Here is a 19,471-nt window from a genome sequence, read left to right as displayed (position 1 = left end):
CATGGCACCGCTCCATGTGGTCAGAAGACTTAGCACAGAGATTCCACAAAGAATCAAACAAACAGGATTATATGGATTATTTACCTAACAATATCATCACCATGTTTTGTGGCACCACAGCGATTAACTTTAAAAAGTGAATGCTGCGAAGGTTGTACATTTTGGGGGTAAAAATATCTCAAGATCAAACAGTGGCGCCTTGAGATATGAATGTAATTTGTTCCGTGACTACGCTTGTGGGCAAGTGACTCACAACACTCAAATTATGTTTACCATTGAAATGAATAAAAATACCATCAATCGGTCGCCCCTCCCAAAAAAAAAAAACTGCACTAGTGAGGAAAAATAGTTCTCCATAATATTGTACTTTATAAAAACATACAGAAATGTCAGTGTAATAGCAATGTAGAAAAGAAAAAAAAGAACAGTTATGGTGTGCCTACCTTGCCTATCTGGGGGGCAGCATAAAACATACAAATATATTGCATGACTGTGCTGTTCAACAGTCTAAATACACGTTGCTGCACTTTTTGTCTCGAAGCCCTTGTTTCAAGGGTTATAGCACCATATTAGCATTAGCACTTAGCTAGCAGACTGAAAGACTAAGCTAAATTGTTTTAATAGCCTACAAAAAGTGTAATTGTGGCAACAAACAGCTGAAGACTATTTTTTTTAAAGACCTATTCACTAATTTGCCAAGACATTTGTTACAAAACATTTTATATGACTTTTTACATTTACTGAACACCATAAACATGTCAGTTTGGTGAAGGATTGTAATTGGAATAAACTCATTGGAACCATTGTAAGCTAAGCCTTAGAAATACAGGCTAGAATAACGTTTTTACCAATTAATTGATGGATCATTGTAAAACTTTCTGTTGTGGATTATAAGCGTTGCGAACTGTGTGCGCGTACATACAAAAGAAAAATGCAACACATTGCTCCAAATCCCAGTTTTATTGGTTGTTGGATTTCAGGTGAACCAATGGCACGAGAGATGAATCCACAATATCAAACAAATTATACAAAAATAATACAAAAGGAAGTTCCAGTTATACAAAGCAAAGATGTGGATTTTTTATTTTTTTTTAAACCATCTAATTTCCTACTGCCCAAAACGTAAGCGTAAGGCACAGTCATTACCACATATTTGCCATTCCACATCAGTTTGTCTTAGCCTTGGTTACCATGGAAACAGTATGTCTGACGATAAGTGCACCATTTCATTATTGGAGATTCTCAAAAAAAAAAAAAAAAACTTTATGAGGCGCTGGCTACAATCATAATTCATTCATAGTGCTAGTTAATTATTGTGATAAAATAAAGAGGCGCTTAATGGAGAAAGCAGGCTGACAAGTCAGGACTGACGGCTTCACTGCTACATGACTGTAGAGCAGAACACCACTTCCCATTTTTCCTTCTCTTACCTTACAAATTCACTGACAAGCCCAAAAAAAAAAAACATTAAACAATATTTAGTCACACCTCATTTCAAAAGGCAGATATGACACTGGTCAAAGTCGAAACAAAAGAACGCAAGAAGCAGCAGATCTGGTTCACGACAAGGCTCTCGAGTGCTTTGCGAAGGATGAGATGCTTCACTGGGTTTGGTTGGAGGGGGGGAAAAAAATATCAATATTACCAGTTGGTGCAAACCGCACACACACACACACATTAGTAGCACCACGGTCCAGTTATATCGGCTTTATGTGAGATGACGCGATGGTTGAATCCAGTTTAAATCACAAGGCTTGGTCTACATACATAATGAGACTCAAGTTGTGCTCATTGATCCAAAAAGCAGCTTTCAAAAAGATGTCTGGGCTTCCCTATGTCACTTAACCATGATAATGCCTGTGCCTTGAACTTTGACTTGTACATCACTCCAAGCCCAAATTGTTATTTTTCATTCTTTCTTTTTCTGGTGAAGTGCATGCAGTGATAGCACTCACGTTTATTTTTATTTTTTTAATTCTTTTTCAACCATTCGGGGGACAAAAGTGAGGGGGGCAGGACATTTACTTCCTACATCCTGTTTGGTCCCGAACAATCAAGACTCCCCACCGACCAATAGGAACACAGCTAGAGGACAACACAGGAAGCTAGTTTACATGTTAAGGAGAAGGCCTTGCACTCAACCAACAGGCCCAGGAAACGCGCACATCTGGTCTGGTTTTGATAGAAGTTTCCAGACTAACAAATAAATCTGTTTCTACTCGAGCCAGCAAAATCGACCCCACGCCTTGGAAGCAGATGTAAAATCAGTTTTTTTGGAATCAAGTCGGAGAACATCAATATACAATAGAGACAAGTAGAAAGAAGACCAGCCGGTGCTAAGGCGAGGAAGGGGTGAGCGATGATTGGGGGAGGGGGACGAGCAGCGAACGAGGGAAAAAGTGCACAGCCCCGTGGTAACTATGGCAACATACACAGGTCGGCGGCTGGGAAAAGGGAGGGATCGAGAGGAAGGACAGGGAGGCAGAGAACAACCTCCCTCTTCCATCCTTCCTCTTCTCTTTGTGCAGTTCAAAATGTAAAGTCATACAAGACGTCATATATGAGGACGGGTGCGGGAAACGGGATATAAGTGGACGGTTCGATCAAGGGCGGGTGCTGCGTTGTGACGACTGCGCACCCCCCCTCCTTTTAATACTCCCACAGCGTGGCCGTCTCGAGGTCATCGGCGTTGGCCTTCAGCACGCCGGCGTGGTCGCCGCGGAGATACTTGCCGTCGTTGCCGTGGCGGACGGCGAGCTTGTTGTAGTCGCAAAACTCAAAGAGGAAGTCGACGGGCGTGTCGCTGCTGCTCACCACCGCCTGCTCGTTGCCCACCATCCAGTATTTGCCAGTGGAGTCTGAAGACAGCACACACAGGATGATAAGATAAGAGTCAGGCAAAAAAGTTTTGACAAAAGCAGAAAAACTAGAAACCGTTTTAACCAATTCACCCAAAAAATAAAATAAATTACAATTATATGTTGTATGTGGCCTCACTAGTCTAAATACAGCATTCTGATTAATATTGTGTTTGTGGAATATAAGTTTAGCAGCAAAATCCACTCATTTCCAGCCATCTCGGGGGGCATTTAGCTATTTGTCAACTGAAAATGACATCACAGTTTCTCAGGGCTCAGCTAACGACCAATCACGGCTCACATATGTGGGTTTGGTCATGTGATATTCGCAAGCGGAGCAGTGGTCGATTGTTACCCAAGCAACCGTGATGCCATTTTCAGTCGACAGCAACTGGCAAAATGGCCGCCCCCTGAGAATGATAACGGATTGATTTTGCTGCTCGACTTGATATTAAATAATAACAATATTAATCAGACTACTGTTGTGTTTAAACTAGTAGAACTGCATAGAACATATGGTCAAGAACGTTTTTGGGTTGGCATCCCCTTTTAAGGAGGCCAAAGACAACTAATTTTTTACAAAACGGAATGGAAGACTCCGCTACAACCAGCAGAAGTGCTGAGTCAATCAAAAAATAGTTTGAGGTTCAAAGAAAAATGACAGAACATTCGGAGTGTAACCCGCCCACCTCATGCTAAAAATTCATAGATTTTTTTCCAATAGTTTCATTTAATCACAGAATTAAATTTTTCCATAAGTTTGTCATTCTCCAAGAACAGGCACCAAACAATTGGCATGTTGGGATTTATCATTATTAATAGTCAAAAACCAAAGTTAAGGAAATCTAGATATTGCATTGAATTTTGCTACCTCCCAAAAAATCCCCCCCAGCCCTCCATATAAACGAGTTTTTGCATAATCCTTCCGACAATCCAAAAAACATCCGCCCTCATCGGCGCTAATTAACCAAATCAAATCCCTCTTTTTAGAATAAATCCATAATGGGCAAAAGACGTAATCCCTTTCATGCCTGCAAGTGGGCCGACGACAAAGCGTCTCTGCTGGCGGCAGAGCTCGTGCAGTGCAGTGCAGTTCGGTAGGCACGCGTGGAGGTCAACATGAAAGCCGCTGACCTTGCAGGCTGTAGGCTCCATCTCTGAACTCCAGCGTGAAGTAGTCATAGGAGGAGCGATTGGAGTCCAGGGTCCCGGTCACCTTCCTGCAGCCGATGAAGCCGTGCTCGCCGCGCAGCACGATGATGGGGCGGTTGATCAGCTTCATGATGAACTCCTCGGACTCACCTGGGACGGGTAAAGGGGTATATTTTGGACTCCAGTAATACAAGTTAGTAGGTTGTTCTTATTTGATCTGACTAACTGGAGCGAAACATCGCCAATGTGGAGACGTTTCTAACAATAGCCAACATTCCTCCAAAATCAAAACACTTCTGCTGTCATATCAGCATCAAACGCAGCTAAAAATAGAGCAGCTTCTGATCTTGTTATTTTAACATTCCAGACAGCATTTACTTACAAATCATTACCAAAATTGGCACTTTAGGGAAACAACCACTTTTTCCCCCTCTACACAAATTTGGGGGGGAAAATAAAATCATTTTCAAGCATATCACTGGTGTGGTACCTCCAAAATAGTCACTTTTCAAAAGGGCATGTTTGTTCTACCATTAACATTATATCATCAAAAAGATTACAATTGTTCATAAATTTTGAAAAACAACAAGACTGGATTGACCATTAGAATAGATTGTGAAAAAAATTGTGACTTATGAGGCTTCAACCTGACGCCAGCAATATTCATCAACCAAATGGCCCTGTAGGGGTAATTAATTACAAAGTAGCAATCAAAAACGCTCTCAGATCTAAAAAAAAAAAAAAAAGGAGGGGAAATGGAAACTATTCAAATAAGATTTTCAAAAATAATTCATAATCAGAAAGGCAAAACCAAAGAAAACAACTTGGACCTTTCCATGATCTCATCATCAAGGAATCAAACTGACCGGCAGAGTCGATGGTGGCCGCTAGCTGGCCGTTTTTCTTGGCGGCGACATATTTCCCGTTGGCGGCCCGCAGAGTCAGCCTCTTCCCACGCCACTCGATGTCAAAGTAGCAATTAGTTGACCTGCCGACAGACAAATTAAAAGGCATGGGATCAGGAAGGGAGGATGGTCCCACATTCACGTGGCACCTGCATAGCAGCAAGTGTAAACACACTCGGCTGTTACACAAACGCTTCGAGGGAGAAGCTGCTGGATTTGAAGCCAGCACCTTCATTAGTTTCCCTGCACTTGGCACAAGGAGATGCTTCAAAAACACGTTCGGGTGTACATTTCACATACCAGATTCAAACATTCTCTAGTTCTCCTCTTAGAGGTGAAACCAAGAGAGGAAATTCAATGCGTTTACATGTGCAAGGCGTCAAAAGAATAGAAGTGAGAGCACAGCCATGGAATGTGACCACATTAAGATGTTTGTCTCGGTTTCGTCTTATCTCAAGTCGACACCTTTGAGATAAGAGCGTAAGGTTAGTGGGACCTCTGAAGTCAAAATGTTCCGGAATGCCGAGTGACCTGCAGTTGTGGATTTCAAAAGCAACGAAATAATGGAAACGCATTTGGAGGAGTACTCCTTTCAAACTGTCAAACTGGAACCTATGATTGCTATCATAAAATCTTGATTAACTCTCAGGCCATGCTTTAGGTAACATTTTTAACAGCCACACGAGTCAAAAAAATTATAATAATAAAAAATTTACCCTTTTCAGAAAATAAAAACAAATGACAAATTGATTACATATTTAAAACCCCCAAATAAGCTATTTAAAAGGAGACATGACTCAACTGTTCACAATCTCCCATTTCCCAGCTGTCTGACGACCAATCACGGATCACCCGTTTTGATGCCATTACGTTTCAATCAATCAAACATTTATATAGCACTTTTCATACATTAAAACACAACTCAAGGCGCTGAACAATTAAAACATCCATAGTACAATAAAAAGATAACCAACCCCTCCCCACCCGGAATCCCCATGCTCAAACACACGCACACAAGGCGGGGCACAGAAAAACCCTGTGAGGAAAGGCACCCAAGAGGGTGCCAACCACCACAGGGAGCAATGTCATCCCAGAGACTTCGGGTCCAGATCGACCGCGGCCCGCCCCACACAGAGTGAAGCGCGCCACAGTCCCCCGGGGCCAAGGGGCCCCCCAGGATGACCGCCTACCCGCTGGCGAAGACAACCATCCCTTTCCAGTGCCGAGGCTCCCCCATGAGGAAACACTGGTGCTAAAAACTGAGTAACAACCAAATAAAAACAACAGTTAAACACTAGAAGAAAACTGAATGAAAGGCAAAAACAAAGCTAAAAGACAATACGATTAAAAATAAAGAAATGAAAGGGTAAAAAATAAAGATTATTGAAATGCCAAACTAAAAAGGTGTGTCTTGAGCCTCCTTTGCAAGCTGAGCCGTGATTGGTCGTTACCTAAACCCTGCGCAGATGTGATGTCATTTTCAGTCGAAGCAAGTGGCAAAATGGCCGCCACCTTAGATGGATAAAAACGGGTGGATTTTGCTACTTAATTCATATTCCGCAAACGCAATATTAATCAGTGGGGCTGTAACATATTGTAAAGAAAATCTTGGGGTCCACTTCCCCCTTTAACTGAAATGGCCATTTATTCATTGTTTTTTGTTTCATTTTAAAGTATTATGCATGTTAATGATGGGCAAACAAACTATTTTGACTCATGGATGACACTTAAATCACTTCGAGGTAGCCTAAAATTGAAAAAAAAAAAGTTGCTCTGTAGCACTAACAAAAAGGACAAAATGGCAGACGTCTCTGAAGTAACATCCTAAGTGTTTTTTTTGTATCCTTCCAGATTTGCTTGAGAAAAAAATCATAAATATGAAACCAGTTACATACTTAAAAATACAAAACCTCATGCCTGTGGTCAACATAATTCGTCCGAGCCAAAAGTTCTGTGATTGTGTTGTGGAATGGAACGAGAGCTAATTAGGATGAATTAAGGAATATAACTGGTTGTGTCGAGTCTGTGTGTAAGCCATTTATCACCATAAAAACGGCAAGAGTTGGCAACAGCATGTAGTCACCACATAAGCTAACAGCTAGCCTAGCTTCCATTTCTTCTTCTGTTAAAGTAGTGGAAGCTTTCTAATGATTCAGTGTTCAATTATTTTAGTTTCAAGATGTTGAAAAATCTACTATCTACTAAAAATGGCCTCAGAGAAAGCACCCAGAGTCGAATCGGGGTCAAAGGTTAACTGCTAGCGTTCTGGCTAGACGTGAAAGAAAATCACTGCACAGGGCATTCAGTACCCTTCAACACGCCAAGGCCATGACCCCTGCACCCACACGTGACATAAGGGGCCTCCCAACCCCCAAGCACACACTACGCATCTCAAATATCCAGCTGGAGCTCCAAACTCATCAGACTAGTGATGGACCATCCTCCCCAGGCCCTTGAGATCTGTGATGCATTCAAACAGGTGGTTGTGCCGTCACACATACTTGGTGGAGGCGGTGCACTGCAGGCCTCCGTTGGCAGTGAGGGTCCAGTATTTCCCAGCGGCGGTGCGGAACGCACACTTCCTGTTCTCACGGCAGATCTCCACTTGGAAGACTTCCTGGTCACCTTCCTCGTCCTGATTGGCCGACAGGTCCATACCTGGGGACACACAGGAGTTGGGTTAGGGGAGGGGTCAGCTGCAAATAGAGATGATCCAGATACACCCATGCAAATCATCTGGTTAGGATCAGACATCCTAAATGAGCATCAGACATTTTGGATTAGCGGAGGATTTCAACAAACACACACACACACACACACACAGCACCATGAAAGTACACAACTCCTGACCTCATTAACATCACATCAGTCTCACAATGAGCTACAGAGAAGTAAACAATGTCAGTCTACAGGATCGCATGCACAACTGTACTCGCATACATACACACACAGTTCATAGAGCACAATACATGCTATTGTGCATTATGAGGTCATAGTTGACCGTTAGCCGAAGGCCCTGATTGAGAGCGAGACATGGACTGTTGGCCTCTTGTGTAAATGTGTGCAGAACAAAATGTGTGTTTGAGTGAGCCAATGTAATCATGTGCTTTTTTTTTTCCCCCCGGTCTTCCTTTTCATGCATGACACCCTCCCTGATGCGCCAAACTCATTTTCCATCTTTTTCTCTACAGGCCCACCACTTGCTCTATTAAAATGGAACATTCCACAAGATTCAAGTTAAGATGAACAACAACGACAGTGTTATATTGGTGACCTTCAGCGGCAGATGTCCAGGAACTTCCCACTCAAATTTTCTCATTTCAAACCCAAGCAATACCACTTACAAGATTTTAAACGAAGCCATTGTGACTATGTGTACTTTAGAGGACATCTGCCTCTCCAACTGAAGCTGTAGAAAAAAGAAAAAAAAAGTGGGGCACCAAGCAATTAGTTAGGCTGCATTCCATAAAAACCGCTTCCAACTACAAAGACACCAAATATTCAATATGACTTATAGATCAGATCAGCCAAGGTTTGTTTGTCATGCTTAATCACATTTGTGCAGCCACTTGTTGCTAGGCAGAATTCAAGGCAACCATGCATTTGTTCCTGCTGCCCACACCTCAGGAAACAAAAAAAGACAGGAAAGACAAAATCAGACAAAGAAAACTCCACCAATGAAAAAGCAACTCAAAATCGAGGAAGACCTCTGAGGGACTTGCGTAACAGAGATACTGCTCAAATTTTGTTTTTAGGGGGGACAATAGAAAAAACTAGGGGCGTCACAATTAGTGCGTTAATTTTTTGTGAATTTAAAATTATTTTAACGCCATCAATTTTTTTTAACGCGCCCCTTACTTGGAAAGCCTGTACTGGAGGGAATTCCAGTCGCAAAGCAGCAGACAAGTCCACGTCAAAAATTAGCAGTAATACATTTAATAATATTGCATATATTTGTGGAAAAAGGGGGTCAAGTTGTATTTTGCAATTTTTTAAAACGTGCAGAATTTCACAAGTTATTTCATGTTAAAGATTAGATAGCTCTTAACATGAAAAGAAAAATGCACTGAGCCGTCTAACAAATGCAATTATGCCATCTAGTTGCAGAAAAATTACCAATACAAATCCATCTCTCAGTACATTTTTTTAAATTTTAACTAAATTTTATGAATCGTGAAATTACAAAAATAAAAAAATCCACTTTCATGTTGACAAGAGTATGAAAACTTAGGAAAAAATATTTTATTGTACATTTAGAACAGATGTCAAATTTGCGCGAGTTAACTATTGAAGTCATGCGGTTAAATACACCCCTAGAAAAAACCCGACACCTTATTCCTTGTTGGATTGGCGCTCACTAAAAACGACTGCAAACCTTGAGACCTCTGCAGACATGTTGAGTTTCTGCAGATATGCGGTGATACACACACTCGGATGATTGAGAGGGATAACATAACAGACCTTAATGGAAAGCACATGCTCAGAGAAGCGGGAGAAAAATGAAGAATGCCACCTTAAAGTCAAGACATCTTTCAAACTGCTCTCTAATCTTGCCGTTAACTGCTCAGGCCAGCACTCCTTCAGCACAGTAGCAGAGGAGAGTTTAGATCACGTTACGAGTGTGTCAGGAGCCCGTGTAGTGTTTAATCCATCTAAGTGCCGCAAAGCACAAGATTTGTGACTTGTGTACGATTTGTGAGGGATTAGACAGAAAAGCTGAGGCGCAGCACGGTGGTTCAAACTTGCAGGAGACAAGTGTGATGCTCGAGCAGTGAGGAGATCAAGGTGGCAGGCGCAATGGGCGTAATTCAGAAGCTAATGCAAACGCCTGATGTCATCAGCAGCAGTTTTTCATTAAAACAAGAGCAGTGAAGGACTTTCTCTTGGTGGAAATGATTTTCTCCATATTAGTTTCAGCAAAGTTGTCATTTGCTGTTTAGTTGAAAAGACTGCGAGCTGTGGATGTGACCTTTAACTTTTTACAAACACACACGGTACATTTTGTTGAGTAAATTTGAACTGAAACAGAAAAATTTACACTGGGAAGAGAGTAAAATAGTCAGAGTAAATTTTACGAATTTTTTCACTCAGAAATTCTAAGTAAATTTTGCAAGGAGAGATTTTGACTAAATTTGACTAGTTTATTAAAATAAAATAAAGTCACTCAAGGGTTGAGGAACAAACCCACAACTTGAGCCATCACGCCCATCTGTGTTAGGCCATGTACACGTGTAGCAGGGATTTATTTATTTATTTATTTATTTTTTAAACGGATATTTCACTGCTCTAGGTGTAGGGGGAAAAAAAGTGTTGTAGAAAAGAAAACATCCACAGTTAACCGCATTAATGCATTTTTAAGTAAGTTCATAACAATTCCAGACCTTAAGGTGGCAACAGTTCCCCAAATCCTATCCAATCAGAGTACGCCTCCGTCTGGCGACGCCACTTCCATGAGTTGCATGCCAAGCCTCTAGGTGGCAGTAGTTAGCCAAATACTGCTCATCTCTTGCAGTCACTTCACCATACGTCACACAAGCACGGACTGTCAGCTGCTGATCTGTATATATGCGGATCAGTGTTGTCAGCGCACACACGACTTTCTTTTTTTTATTTATTAAAAAAATAATACTTTTAAACAGTCAATGAGTACATCATAAACGGAGCATAGAAGAAAACAAAAAGGATAAATACAAAATCTTAAAAAGCTTCACTTCTTTTTTTAACAACTTTTTTCCCCACTCACTCACCACACACACACATATATATACAAACATGGTCTCTCCCCGGTGGGGAAGCAAATCTATGGCTCTTTTTTTTCTTTCTTTTTTTTTAACAATTTGAGGTATGCGATGTGTGTAGAGGACGACTTAAAACTTCGTTTACTAATGGACAAACGTAACCGCGGAGCCGGAGAAATACACAAATCTTCACTTTGGCCGGAGTTGGTGTTGTGTCGTTCGCGTACGTTTCGTTCAAAATGAACGAATCTTTTCAGTGAACGCGAGTGAACGGATCACTTCCTCAAGTGATTTGTCCTTTCTAGACAAACGATTCGATGAACTCATCTTTTGAACGGGTTTTTTTAATGAACTGATTCTAAAGATTCCGTTCACTTAAAAAAAAATAATAATAAAAACTGTCAAGCCCATCACTAGCCAGAGTTTTTAGAAACCCTCGTGGATGTGTGGATGACAGGGCAAGCCGCAGAAAAATATATCCTTTTTGCAAAAAACCCGGCTATGTGTATACATGGCCTTACTCTATCACTCAAGTGAGCTGGAATCTTCGTATCTCCAAGAGACCAAAAACAATCTCCTTTTGGAGATTAGCAAACAGCAGAAGTGGCATAACTCTGGTGGTAGAGTGGCTCTACCACCAGAGTTATGTCTCCCAAGCTGAAGGTCGTGAGCTCGTTCATCAACCCTTGCGTAACTTATTTTTCTTTTACTAATAAAATGCACTCAAAAATGTTTCTTCTAAAATTCACTTTGAATTTCTGAGTGAAAAAAAAAAAAACCTCTCTTCCAAGTGTAAATGTTACTCTATTTTGAGTGGGACCGAATAGACTCCGTTTCTGTGAACTGCGGCCTATACTGAAGTGGAACGTTGTTTGGGTGTGGATAAACTTCCTTACGAAAACACACTCAACAAAGCCTTGAATCGAGGTTATTTCACAAGAAAAACACAACAGTAACACAGACAAAACAGTAAAGTGACGCCTGGAGAAACAAAGCCATGACCCGGAGAGTACATGGCGGTGTGTGAAATCCAGATAGGTGGACACTCAGTTTTTTGTGTTTTTTTTTTTTAATGTTCCCAAGGGATACAGGACTAGATCTGCACACCACAACAAAAGTGACCACACATTTAGAACCCCCCCAAGCCACACACCAAGACACCCTCTCCATCTTTCTGCCCAACGCAGCCAATTCATCCATTCGGATGGAGGCAGGCAAAGCACAGATTGTTGGCCACCGTTTAATGTGAGCCAGCACCAGAGGTCTGCTGTGAACGCACGCGATTGTACCCGGTTCACTTGCCAGTGTGTGTGCGTGTGCTATTGTTCGGCAGGCCTGACTGAGGAGGCGGACAGCTGGGGCACAAACGGGGAGCCACCAGATCATCAGCCTTTGTTCTGATTCAGATGCACGGCACCTCCAGACAGTCGTGCCTTAAAGGGGAAGTCAACCTTAAATATTTCTTAACAGTTATATGTGACCTCACTCGTCTAAACATGACAGTCTGATTCATATTACATTTGTGGAATATGAGTTATGAAGCAAAATTCAGCCGTTTCTATCCATCTCGGAGGGCGGCCATTTTACCACTTGCTGTCGACTGACGATGACATCGCAGTTGCTCAGGGCTCAATCACAGCTCACCTGTTTCCTGAAGCCGAGCTGTGATTGGTTGTTACCAGAGACTCCACAGCAAGTGGCAAAATGGCCGCCTTCTGATATTGATTTAAAAAAACTGCTGGATTTTGCTGCTTAACCTATATTCCACTACTGTATTGAGACTAGTGGGGCTGCATATTATTTTCAAGAAATTTGGGAGGGGTTGACTTCCCCTAAAAAAACCTGATTTGAAAAGCCTAACAACACACTCACCCTCCCTGTGTCAAACTGTAAGGTCACGGAGTGAAATTGATTTGCAACTCATGCTGAGTGTGAAGGGCATTTCTGCAGTTACACCCACACAGGAAGCCAAACTTATAATGAAGTGGAAAGCATGGAGAGATCCCCCCCCCCCACACTGATAGCCTCCAAACACATTAACTAGATGGTCTTTAAACGTATCAGTTTACGCATTCTGCAGCAGCCAGTGAACACAACCGAATGATAACAACAATCACTCGCGCCCTTTCCTCATTGTGTGCGCATGGTCACAGTTTACAGAGTTGTGTGTGTCATGTTTCGTTTCCTGCCAGCCGGAGGGGGCGAAGGACACACAACTGGTGTCGGGGTTCATTTGGCAAGCGACACTGAGCCTCTAAGAGCCTAAAGTGATAACAAAAATGGAAGCTTCTCGGTTGGACACAACTGCAACCTACAGCCACAATAAGGCAATGTTAAAGGGTTTTAACTTTGACAGTATCAAAACAAACATTGTATAGGGTTCCCTAATGACTACAGTAGATGCCCGTTTCAGCTCATTGATCTACCAAGACCAATCAAACCACGAAGCCGCAAATTTTATAATGCTGGCCAATTACACAAAAACATTTCCCGTTTGGCATTTGAATGAAAACACGTGCTTCAAGGCCGGATGCATGCAGCGACCGTCTGGACAACATGACAAGTGTTCCTCACAAAGAAACAGCACATCTAACCAGTCATTAAACCCAAATTGTAGTAAACTAATACATCCAAGGAGGTTTTGCTTCATGTATTGGCCACAAGGTGAATTTTGGCGTAACCGCATGAATTATAGGCCACTTCCTTCTGGAAACTTGATGTGATTTGGTGAATTCATACTCAAAGGTCAAAATACTCCTTGAATTCACAGGCAATGTGTCACACTAATTAAGGCCTCCAAAGTAGTCCACTCCTCAGAGACTGCAATAAAATGCATTGTTGAGATAGTGAAAGCTGACCTCATCCCCTTCCCCATAACAAGCTGCTACTGCTGGTGTGGAACCAGATACAAAGGCGAGTCAGTGGTCAACAGTAGCAAACAGGAAACGACGGCCATCTTAAAGCCATCTCTGCCTTCAATCATCCCACTTAAAAAGGCCATTGAGCTGAAGGCTAACGGACTCCAAACGTGGTGTCCCAGGCCGTAAAGGGTCTCTCTGGGAATTCGCCACCAGCTTCCTAGCAAGTGGATGAAATTAGTATCTAGTAGGGTCACTTCCATGGCAATTGAGGCCGCAAGCACTAATGAGAGGAAACAGCTGGACTGACAGAGTTGACTGAAATATTTATAGACCGTTTAGATCATGCAGATGCTCTTCCTGACCCCAACCCACCCGACTTCGGACCGGCATCGAGTTGGGCTCCCCCCGTGGTTAGGTTACATTTGCTGATCTGTTAATGGACACCAGTTGGTCCATGTGCCGTAATTTGGGGGGCCCGCAAAATAATTTGCTAAATATTTGGGCTTTGACATATGACAAATGTGTGGATTCATTATTGTATAGGGTTGTGCAGGTGTCGCAAGGCTGAACTCAACTGGAAGAGATGCAGTGTAATTAACTCATTCACTGCCATTGACGGCTATAAACGTCAAAAAATAATTTGAACTATTTCTGTTCGTTTCACATTTTTTCCAACTTTTGTTAACAAGGAGTATGAATTTTTTTTATTGTATGTTTAGAACAGATATAACATTTGTGATTAATCGTCAGTTAACTAGTGAAGTCATTGTAATTACAATAAAAAATTTGCCTGATGCCCCCAATTAAAAAAACAAAAGATTAAAATTAAGAGTGTCAGACTATTAAATGTTTTAATTGTAATTAATCGCATGACTTCAATAGTTAACTCACGATTAATCACAAATTTTTATATCTGTTCTAAATGTACAATAAAAAAATTATAGGTTGTCATACTCTATAACAAAAGTGGAAAAAAATATGAAACCAATAGAAATATTATTAATATAGATTTTTTTTATGTCAATGGCAGTGAATGAGTTAAGAACAAGAAGAAGCAGAGAAGGTCTCCAACTTAACTGTAGTCAGTTTCCATAGAGCATAAAGTGACTACAGTATTTGCCACTGAATATTGTGCAGTTTTTTAAAACGTTCAAAACAGTAGCATGTATGCTAATTTCCTATCGCCCACTTATTGGGTTTTACACCATTATGTTAGCATTAAAAGAAACCCCAACTGTAATGACAAGTTTGCTCTATATTATGTATTTGGTTGTTACCAACATAACTATGAGATTAATTTTTCAAAAATCATTTCTAGTTTAATACAATTTGTAGAAACTTTATTTAGACGTACGCCGCCATTGTTGTTTACGTCATTCAGTGCGTACTGACGTAGAATGGCGGCTGGCTATTTGCCGAGCAATGTGAAACGTCTATAAAGAAAGCAAGGTAAATCTCCGTAACATTCCTAAAGAAACAACATGCGATCGGGAGAGTCACCCTCCTCCACCTCGTGCTCTCGTCATTCACTTGACGCGTTCAAGAGTTTTGATCGTTCCTTTAGGAACGACGCGGAGGCTTACCTTGGCTTTCTTTATAGACGTTTGACAGCCGCCATTATACGTCACTACGCACTGAATGTGGTGTGACGTAAACAATGGTGGCGTACGTCCAAATAAAGTTTCTACAAAACTGGAAATAATAAAAAAAATCTCATAGGTATGTTAGCAACAACCAAATAAATAATATAGAGCAAACTTGTCATGACAGTCGGGATTCCTTTTAAGATAGCAAACTATCATTTGACAAATTGATTAGCATTTAAATACATAGCGTTTAATTATTTTTTTGTCGTCTTTGTTTTAGAGTAAACTTCAACTGAACGTGCCAAGGGGTACTTTTAAAGTGTTTTAATAAGTTTAAAAGACTGGTAGAACATTGTAAATAGTTGATATCACAGATTTACCCATTACAGCTGGGTCTTGAGGAGGAGGAGGAGGCAAAAAAGAATTGAGGCTTTTAAGCTAAGCTAAACAAACATTCATTCATGGGCACTTTTCACACACAACAAATCAATATTCATTTGTATTTTCCTGCTTTTTAGTGTGCGAAGTCGATCAACACACAAGAAGTAAATCAACATTTTGATAACAGTAAGCAGCATTTGGAGGGACATCATAACCCTGGCTTCCGCTAATGCGAGCCAGGCGGCTTCAACCGCCATGTTGGCTCCGGTCCGCTACAGAGGGAATCTAGGAGCAGCTCTAAATCCAAAAACATCTGGAGCCAGTTTCATTCCGATCTGGTTTTTAATATGCATCACAACGATCCTGCCATTTGGCATTGTGAACATTTGGCTTCCTCCTGGGATTGTCATTAAAAGACAAGATCATGCAACATGCACACGAGGAACATGAACAGCCATTTTCACATTTCTTGCTACAGAGAGCGCTGCCGTGTACTTCCGACGCAACAGTACTGGCCTCCATTTTGTGGAGACGGGGCAGAAAGTGCTGATGGCGAGAAAAGTAGATAAATGATCCATTGACAAGTAAACACGGCAGGGAGATGGAACAAACGGGCTCAGAGTGTCACCGAGCTGAAGAGAAGGATCTCTTTGGGAAAAGAGGAAGCCAAACCACAAGGGAGCAAAGAATCCACAGCAGTGCGCTCATCACAGACTAAATATAGATTTAGGTGGTAACCGGTTTTATACTACTATTAAGCTACCACTAATTGTTTTCTGCCCATTTAAGGGTTACATGAGTAATCAGTCCTATACGCATGGTTTAATGTGCCCCCCCCCCCTCCCCCCCAAATACAAAACAATGCTCATTAACACAATTGGACTATTCATGATTTGAAGTCTTGGCCCTGATAATGACCTTTAACGCACAGCAGACCAGCCTGACTGCTAGAAAAGGGTGGGGGTGGTGCACCATGAGGGAAATTATGCAAGAGGTGTGATAGAGAAGGAAGGGAGGAAGGAAGAAAGGAAGGAAACAAGCTTTTGTCTACCACTTGTGCAGCTGGAAACCACAACCATCACTCACTTATCTAACCTGAGGAGGCTAATCGTTGGGTCAGCTGAGCTCCCACCAGCATCATTAAAAGATATATTTTATACGAGCAGGACGATTACACATAAATGTGTTTCATTTGCCATTTTGGCTAATGACAATTTGGATTTGACAGGCAGAGATTCAAACAATGACAAAATAAGCCTGACGATAGCAAAGAGATTTTCTGTACATGGAATGAATGAGAGTAGCAAAACATAGCATGAGCCGATCAACATGTGCAACGCCCAAGGCAAACCTGCTAAATATTCATGAAAGCTCACAAATTTTACATCACAGCGGCTTGAATATTTAAAGATCAAACAGAGGCCAACATAAGTTCTTATTTTTAATTATATATTTTCTAAATAAAAAGTATAGGGAGTTCCCAGTGTTAGCCTCATTTTTAATTAAAGTGGAAATTTAAATAAATCTATAAATGAAAAGTTCCCTGTATCTCACGGGGTGACAAATGCATGCGAATGTAGCTAACTTGTGGTTTTCGTCAAGGTTTGTAAATGGTTTCAAAAGATCTTCACAGACAGTGAAAATGTGTCTGAATATGTTCTAAATGTCTTTGCCACAAGTAAAAACGGTCTGTGAACATCTTGCAAAACCTGATGAAAACCCTCAATTTGCTACATTCGCAAGCATTCACCGCTCAGTGAGATACCAGCTTTATTGGCCTTTAGATTCGTCACAAGGCCTGTGGCCAGGCGGCAGATAATCGGTCTATCCCCAGTGTCTGCCGTGATGGCAGTGCTTGACAAAGATGGTGACCCCGTCTGAGAGGGGAGGGGGTGGGGGTGGGGGTGGGGGGCAGTTAAACATGCCATCACATCACAGTAACATTTCCTTTGACACTGACAGACACATGCACATGCACAACCAAGACACACACCTTGACGGGTGGAGACGTTCCTCTCGTTGGCCGCAGTGAGGACCACCTGCGGGTGGCTCTGCTCCAGCTGGAAGAGCTCGTCCTTGCCCACGCGCGCACTCTTGCCGGACTTCATGGTGCCGGAGGGCCCGGACGGCGCCAGGTACTTGCCGCCGCAGTCCCGGAACGCCACCTTGCCGGAGCGAAACTCCAGCGTGTAGCCGGTGCTCTTGTCCGTGGCGGCCACCAGCGCGCCGTCGTTCCTCAGGAAGCGGTTGTCGGAGGTCTGCAGGTGGTAGCGCTGCTCTCGGAACACCAGCGTGACGGTGGAGTCCACGCCCCACGGCACGTCCCTATCGATGGCGATCTCGTCCACCTTGGAGCTCAGGTGCGCGTAGCGTTTGCGCGTCAAGCTGAAGAGGTTCACCTGCGGGTGCATGGCAATGTGCACGCTCCATTTCTCCGCCACAGACGCCGTCTGGGCGAAGCAGATGATGCGGTCCTCGGTTCCGCCCAGGTAACGGCCGAAGGGCTCGGATTGCAGGGACCAGCGGCCGTCGTCGTGCGCCGTGATGATGAAGCGGCACTCGGGGCCCGGAGTCTCGCTGTCCCCGGTCACGTTGCCGTCCTTGTCGGTGGCGATGTAGCGGCCCAGATGTGACTTGAGATGGAACACGTTGCCGCTGGAGTCGTCGCCGCTCTGCTCCAGGGTCCAAATCTGCTTCTTCTTCATGCTGGAGGCCGAGGCGTTGATTTTGAAGCCGAACGTCTCGGCCGTGAGGTATTTGTTGCCGCAGTTGATGAGACCGAACTGGATCTGCAGCATGTCGCTGGTTCCGTTGGTGGCGCCGTTAGTTGTCATGGTGGCTTCGGTCCGGTTCTGTCTGAGAGGGAATTTGATGGGGGTGAGTGGGCAGTTCTGTAGTGAGAGGAGCTGCCTGCCTGTTAAAGGGTGGGATGCTGTGGTGCCTCGCGTGCTTCTCTTTGTTTGAGGAGTGTGTCCGTGAACGCGCGCCCCCGGTCCTCTGCCTGCCTCATCAGCGCAAGCCCGCCGCCACAGCTGCAGCCTATATAAGTATCAGTGACGTCACATACAAACCACGCCCCTTGTGGTACTTGGCAAAGGAGATTCACTTTGCCACTTTGCCAGAGGTGGCAAAAGTAGAAGCACTAATTAATTGTGTAAATAAAATAAAATACAATTGAAAAAATACTCTGGTAAATGTACTGATTCCACTCCTTTATGTAGTGCAGATTTCATCGTGTCCTTTTATTGTGGGCACTTATGTGTTGCATAGCCTATATGTGGCAAATGGTGGTCACACCAGATATTGACTGGACCCTGGATCTCCCTCCCCCATATACAGTAAAACTGCACATTTTAGAGTGGCCTTTCATTGTGAGCAGCCCAGGCACACTTGGACATGAATGATGCTGTCTAAATAGCATCTTGATATGCTACAGCTACACCAATGAGGTGACTAGGTTATCTATGACTATTACAATTTGCATAATTATTTTTTCAAATGTGTACATAATCGCCCTCCACCCAATCCCTTTATTTGCCTGTCTCACTGTAATATGTTACTGTGTCACTTTTTTAAAGGTGCATTGTGCTGTTTAAAAATGTCATGTTAAAGTTGTTTCTACATCATGCATGCTCCACCAATGCCCAGATGAGCACGAAGAGTCCTGACTGTTTTACTCTGACTGCACCTATCAGCTTTTATTTTCCCTTTATAGTAGAGTGTGCGGACCCTCACACGCCACAGTTTCTTTGGGGAGGGAAGGGGCGGAGTTTTTCTTACCTTATTTGAAGTCATGTCTTCGTTTGTCAACTGTGGCTGTCGCTTTAAGATCGTGCACATAATCGCACGTGCACCATGAACGAGCCTGACACAAATGCTGCAGTCACAGTTTGGGCAAGAGGTGGCAGTCGTGAGTAAAAAAGTGACAAACTGCACAATGATCCTTTAAGTTAACTCATTCACTGCCATAAATTCATTTTTTTTAACAAA

The 19,471-nt window shown here is 42.7% G+C and overlaps 1 protein-coding gene across 1 annotated transcript; it reads right to left on the bottom strand.

Annotated features, from left to right (window-relative positions):
- Positions 1-941: 941 nt before the first annotated feature.
- Positions 942-18,344, bottom strand: fscn1a (fascin actin-bundling protein 1a). The gene is made up of 5 exons (XM_086093377.1): positions 17,475-18,344; positions 7,417-7,573; positions 4,877-4,998; positions 3,993-4,160; positions 942-2,858 (listed from the first exon to the last, which is right to left on the bottom strand). The coding sequence occupies exons 1-5, from the start codon at positions 18,313-18,315 to the stop codon at positions 2,650-2,652; spliced, it is 1,497 nt and encodes a 498-aa protein (XP_085949503.1). The 5' UTR covers positions 18,316-18,344; the 3' UTR covers positions 942-2,649.
- Positions 18,345-19,471: the final 1,127 nt, after the last annotated feature.

Source organism: Leptonotus elevatus, chromosome 1, assembly GCF_054856555.1.
Source record: "Leptonotus elevatus isolate MCC_2025b chromosome 1, RoL_Lele_1.0, whole genome shotgun sequence".
Taxonomy (NCBI): domain Eukaryota; kingdom Metazoa; phylum Chordata; class Actinopteri; order Syngnathiformes; family Syngnathidae; genus Leptonotus; species Leptonotus elevatus.
Note: the sequence above shows the minus strand (reverse complement) of the source record. Positions and strands in the feature narration are given on the sequence as shown.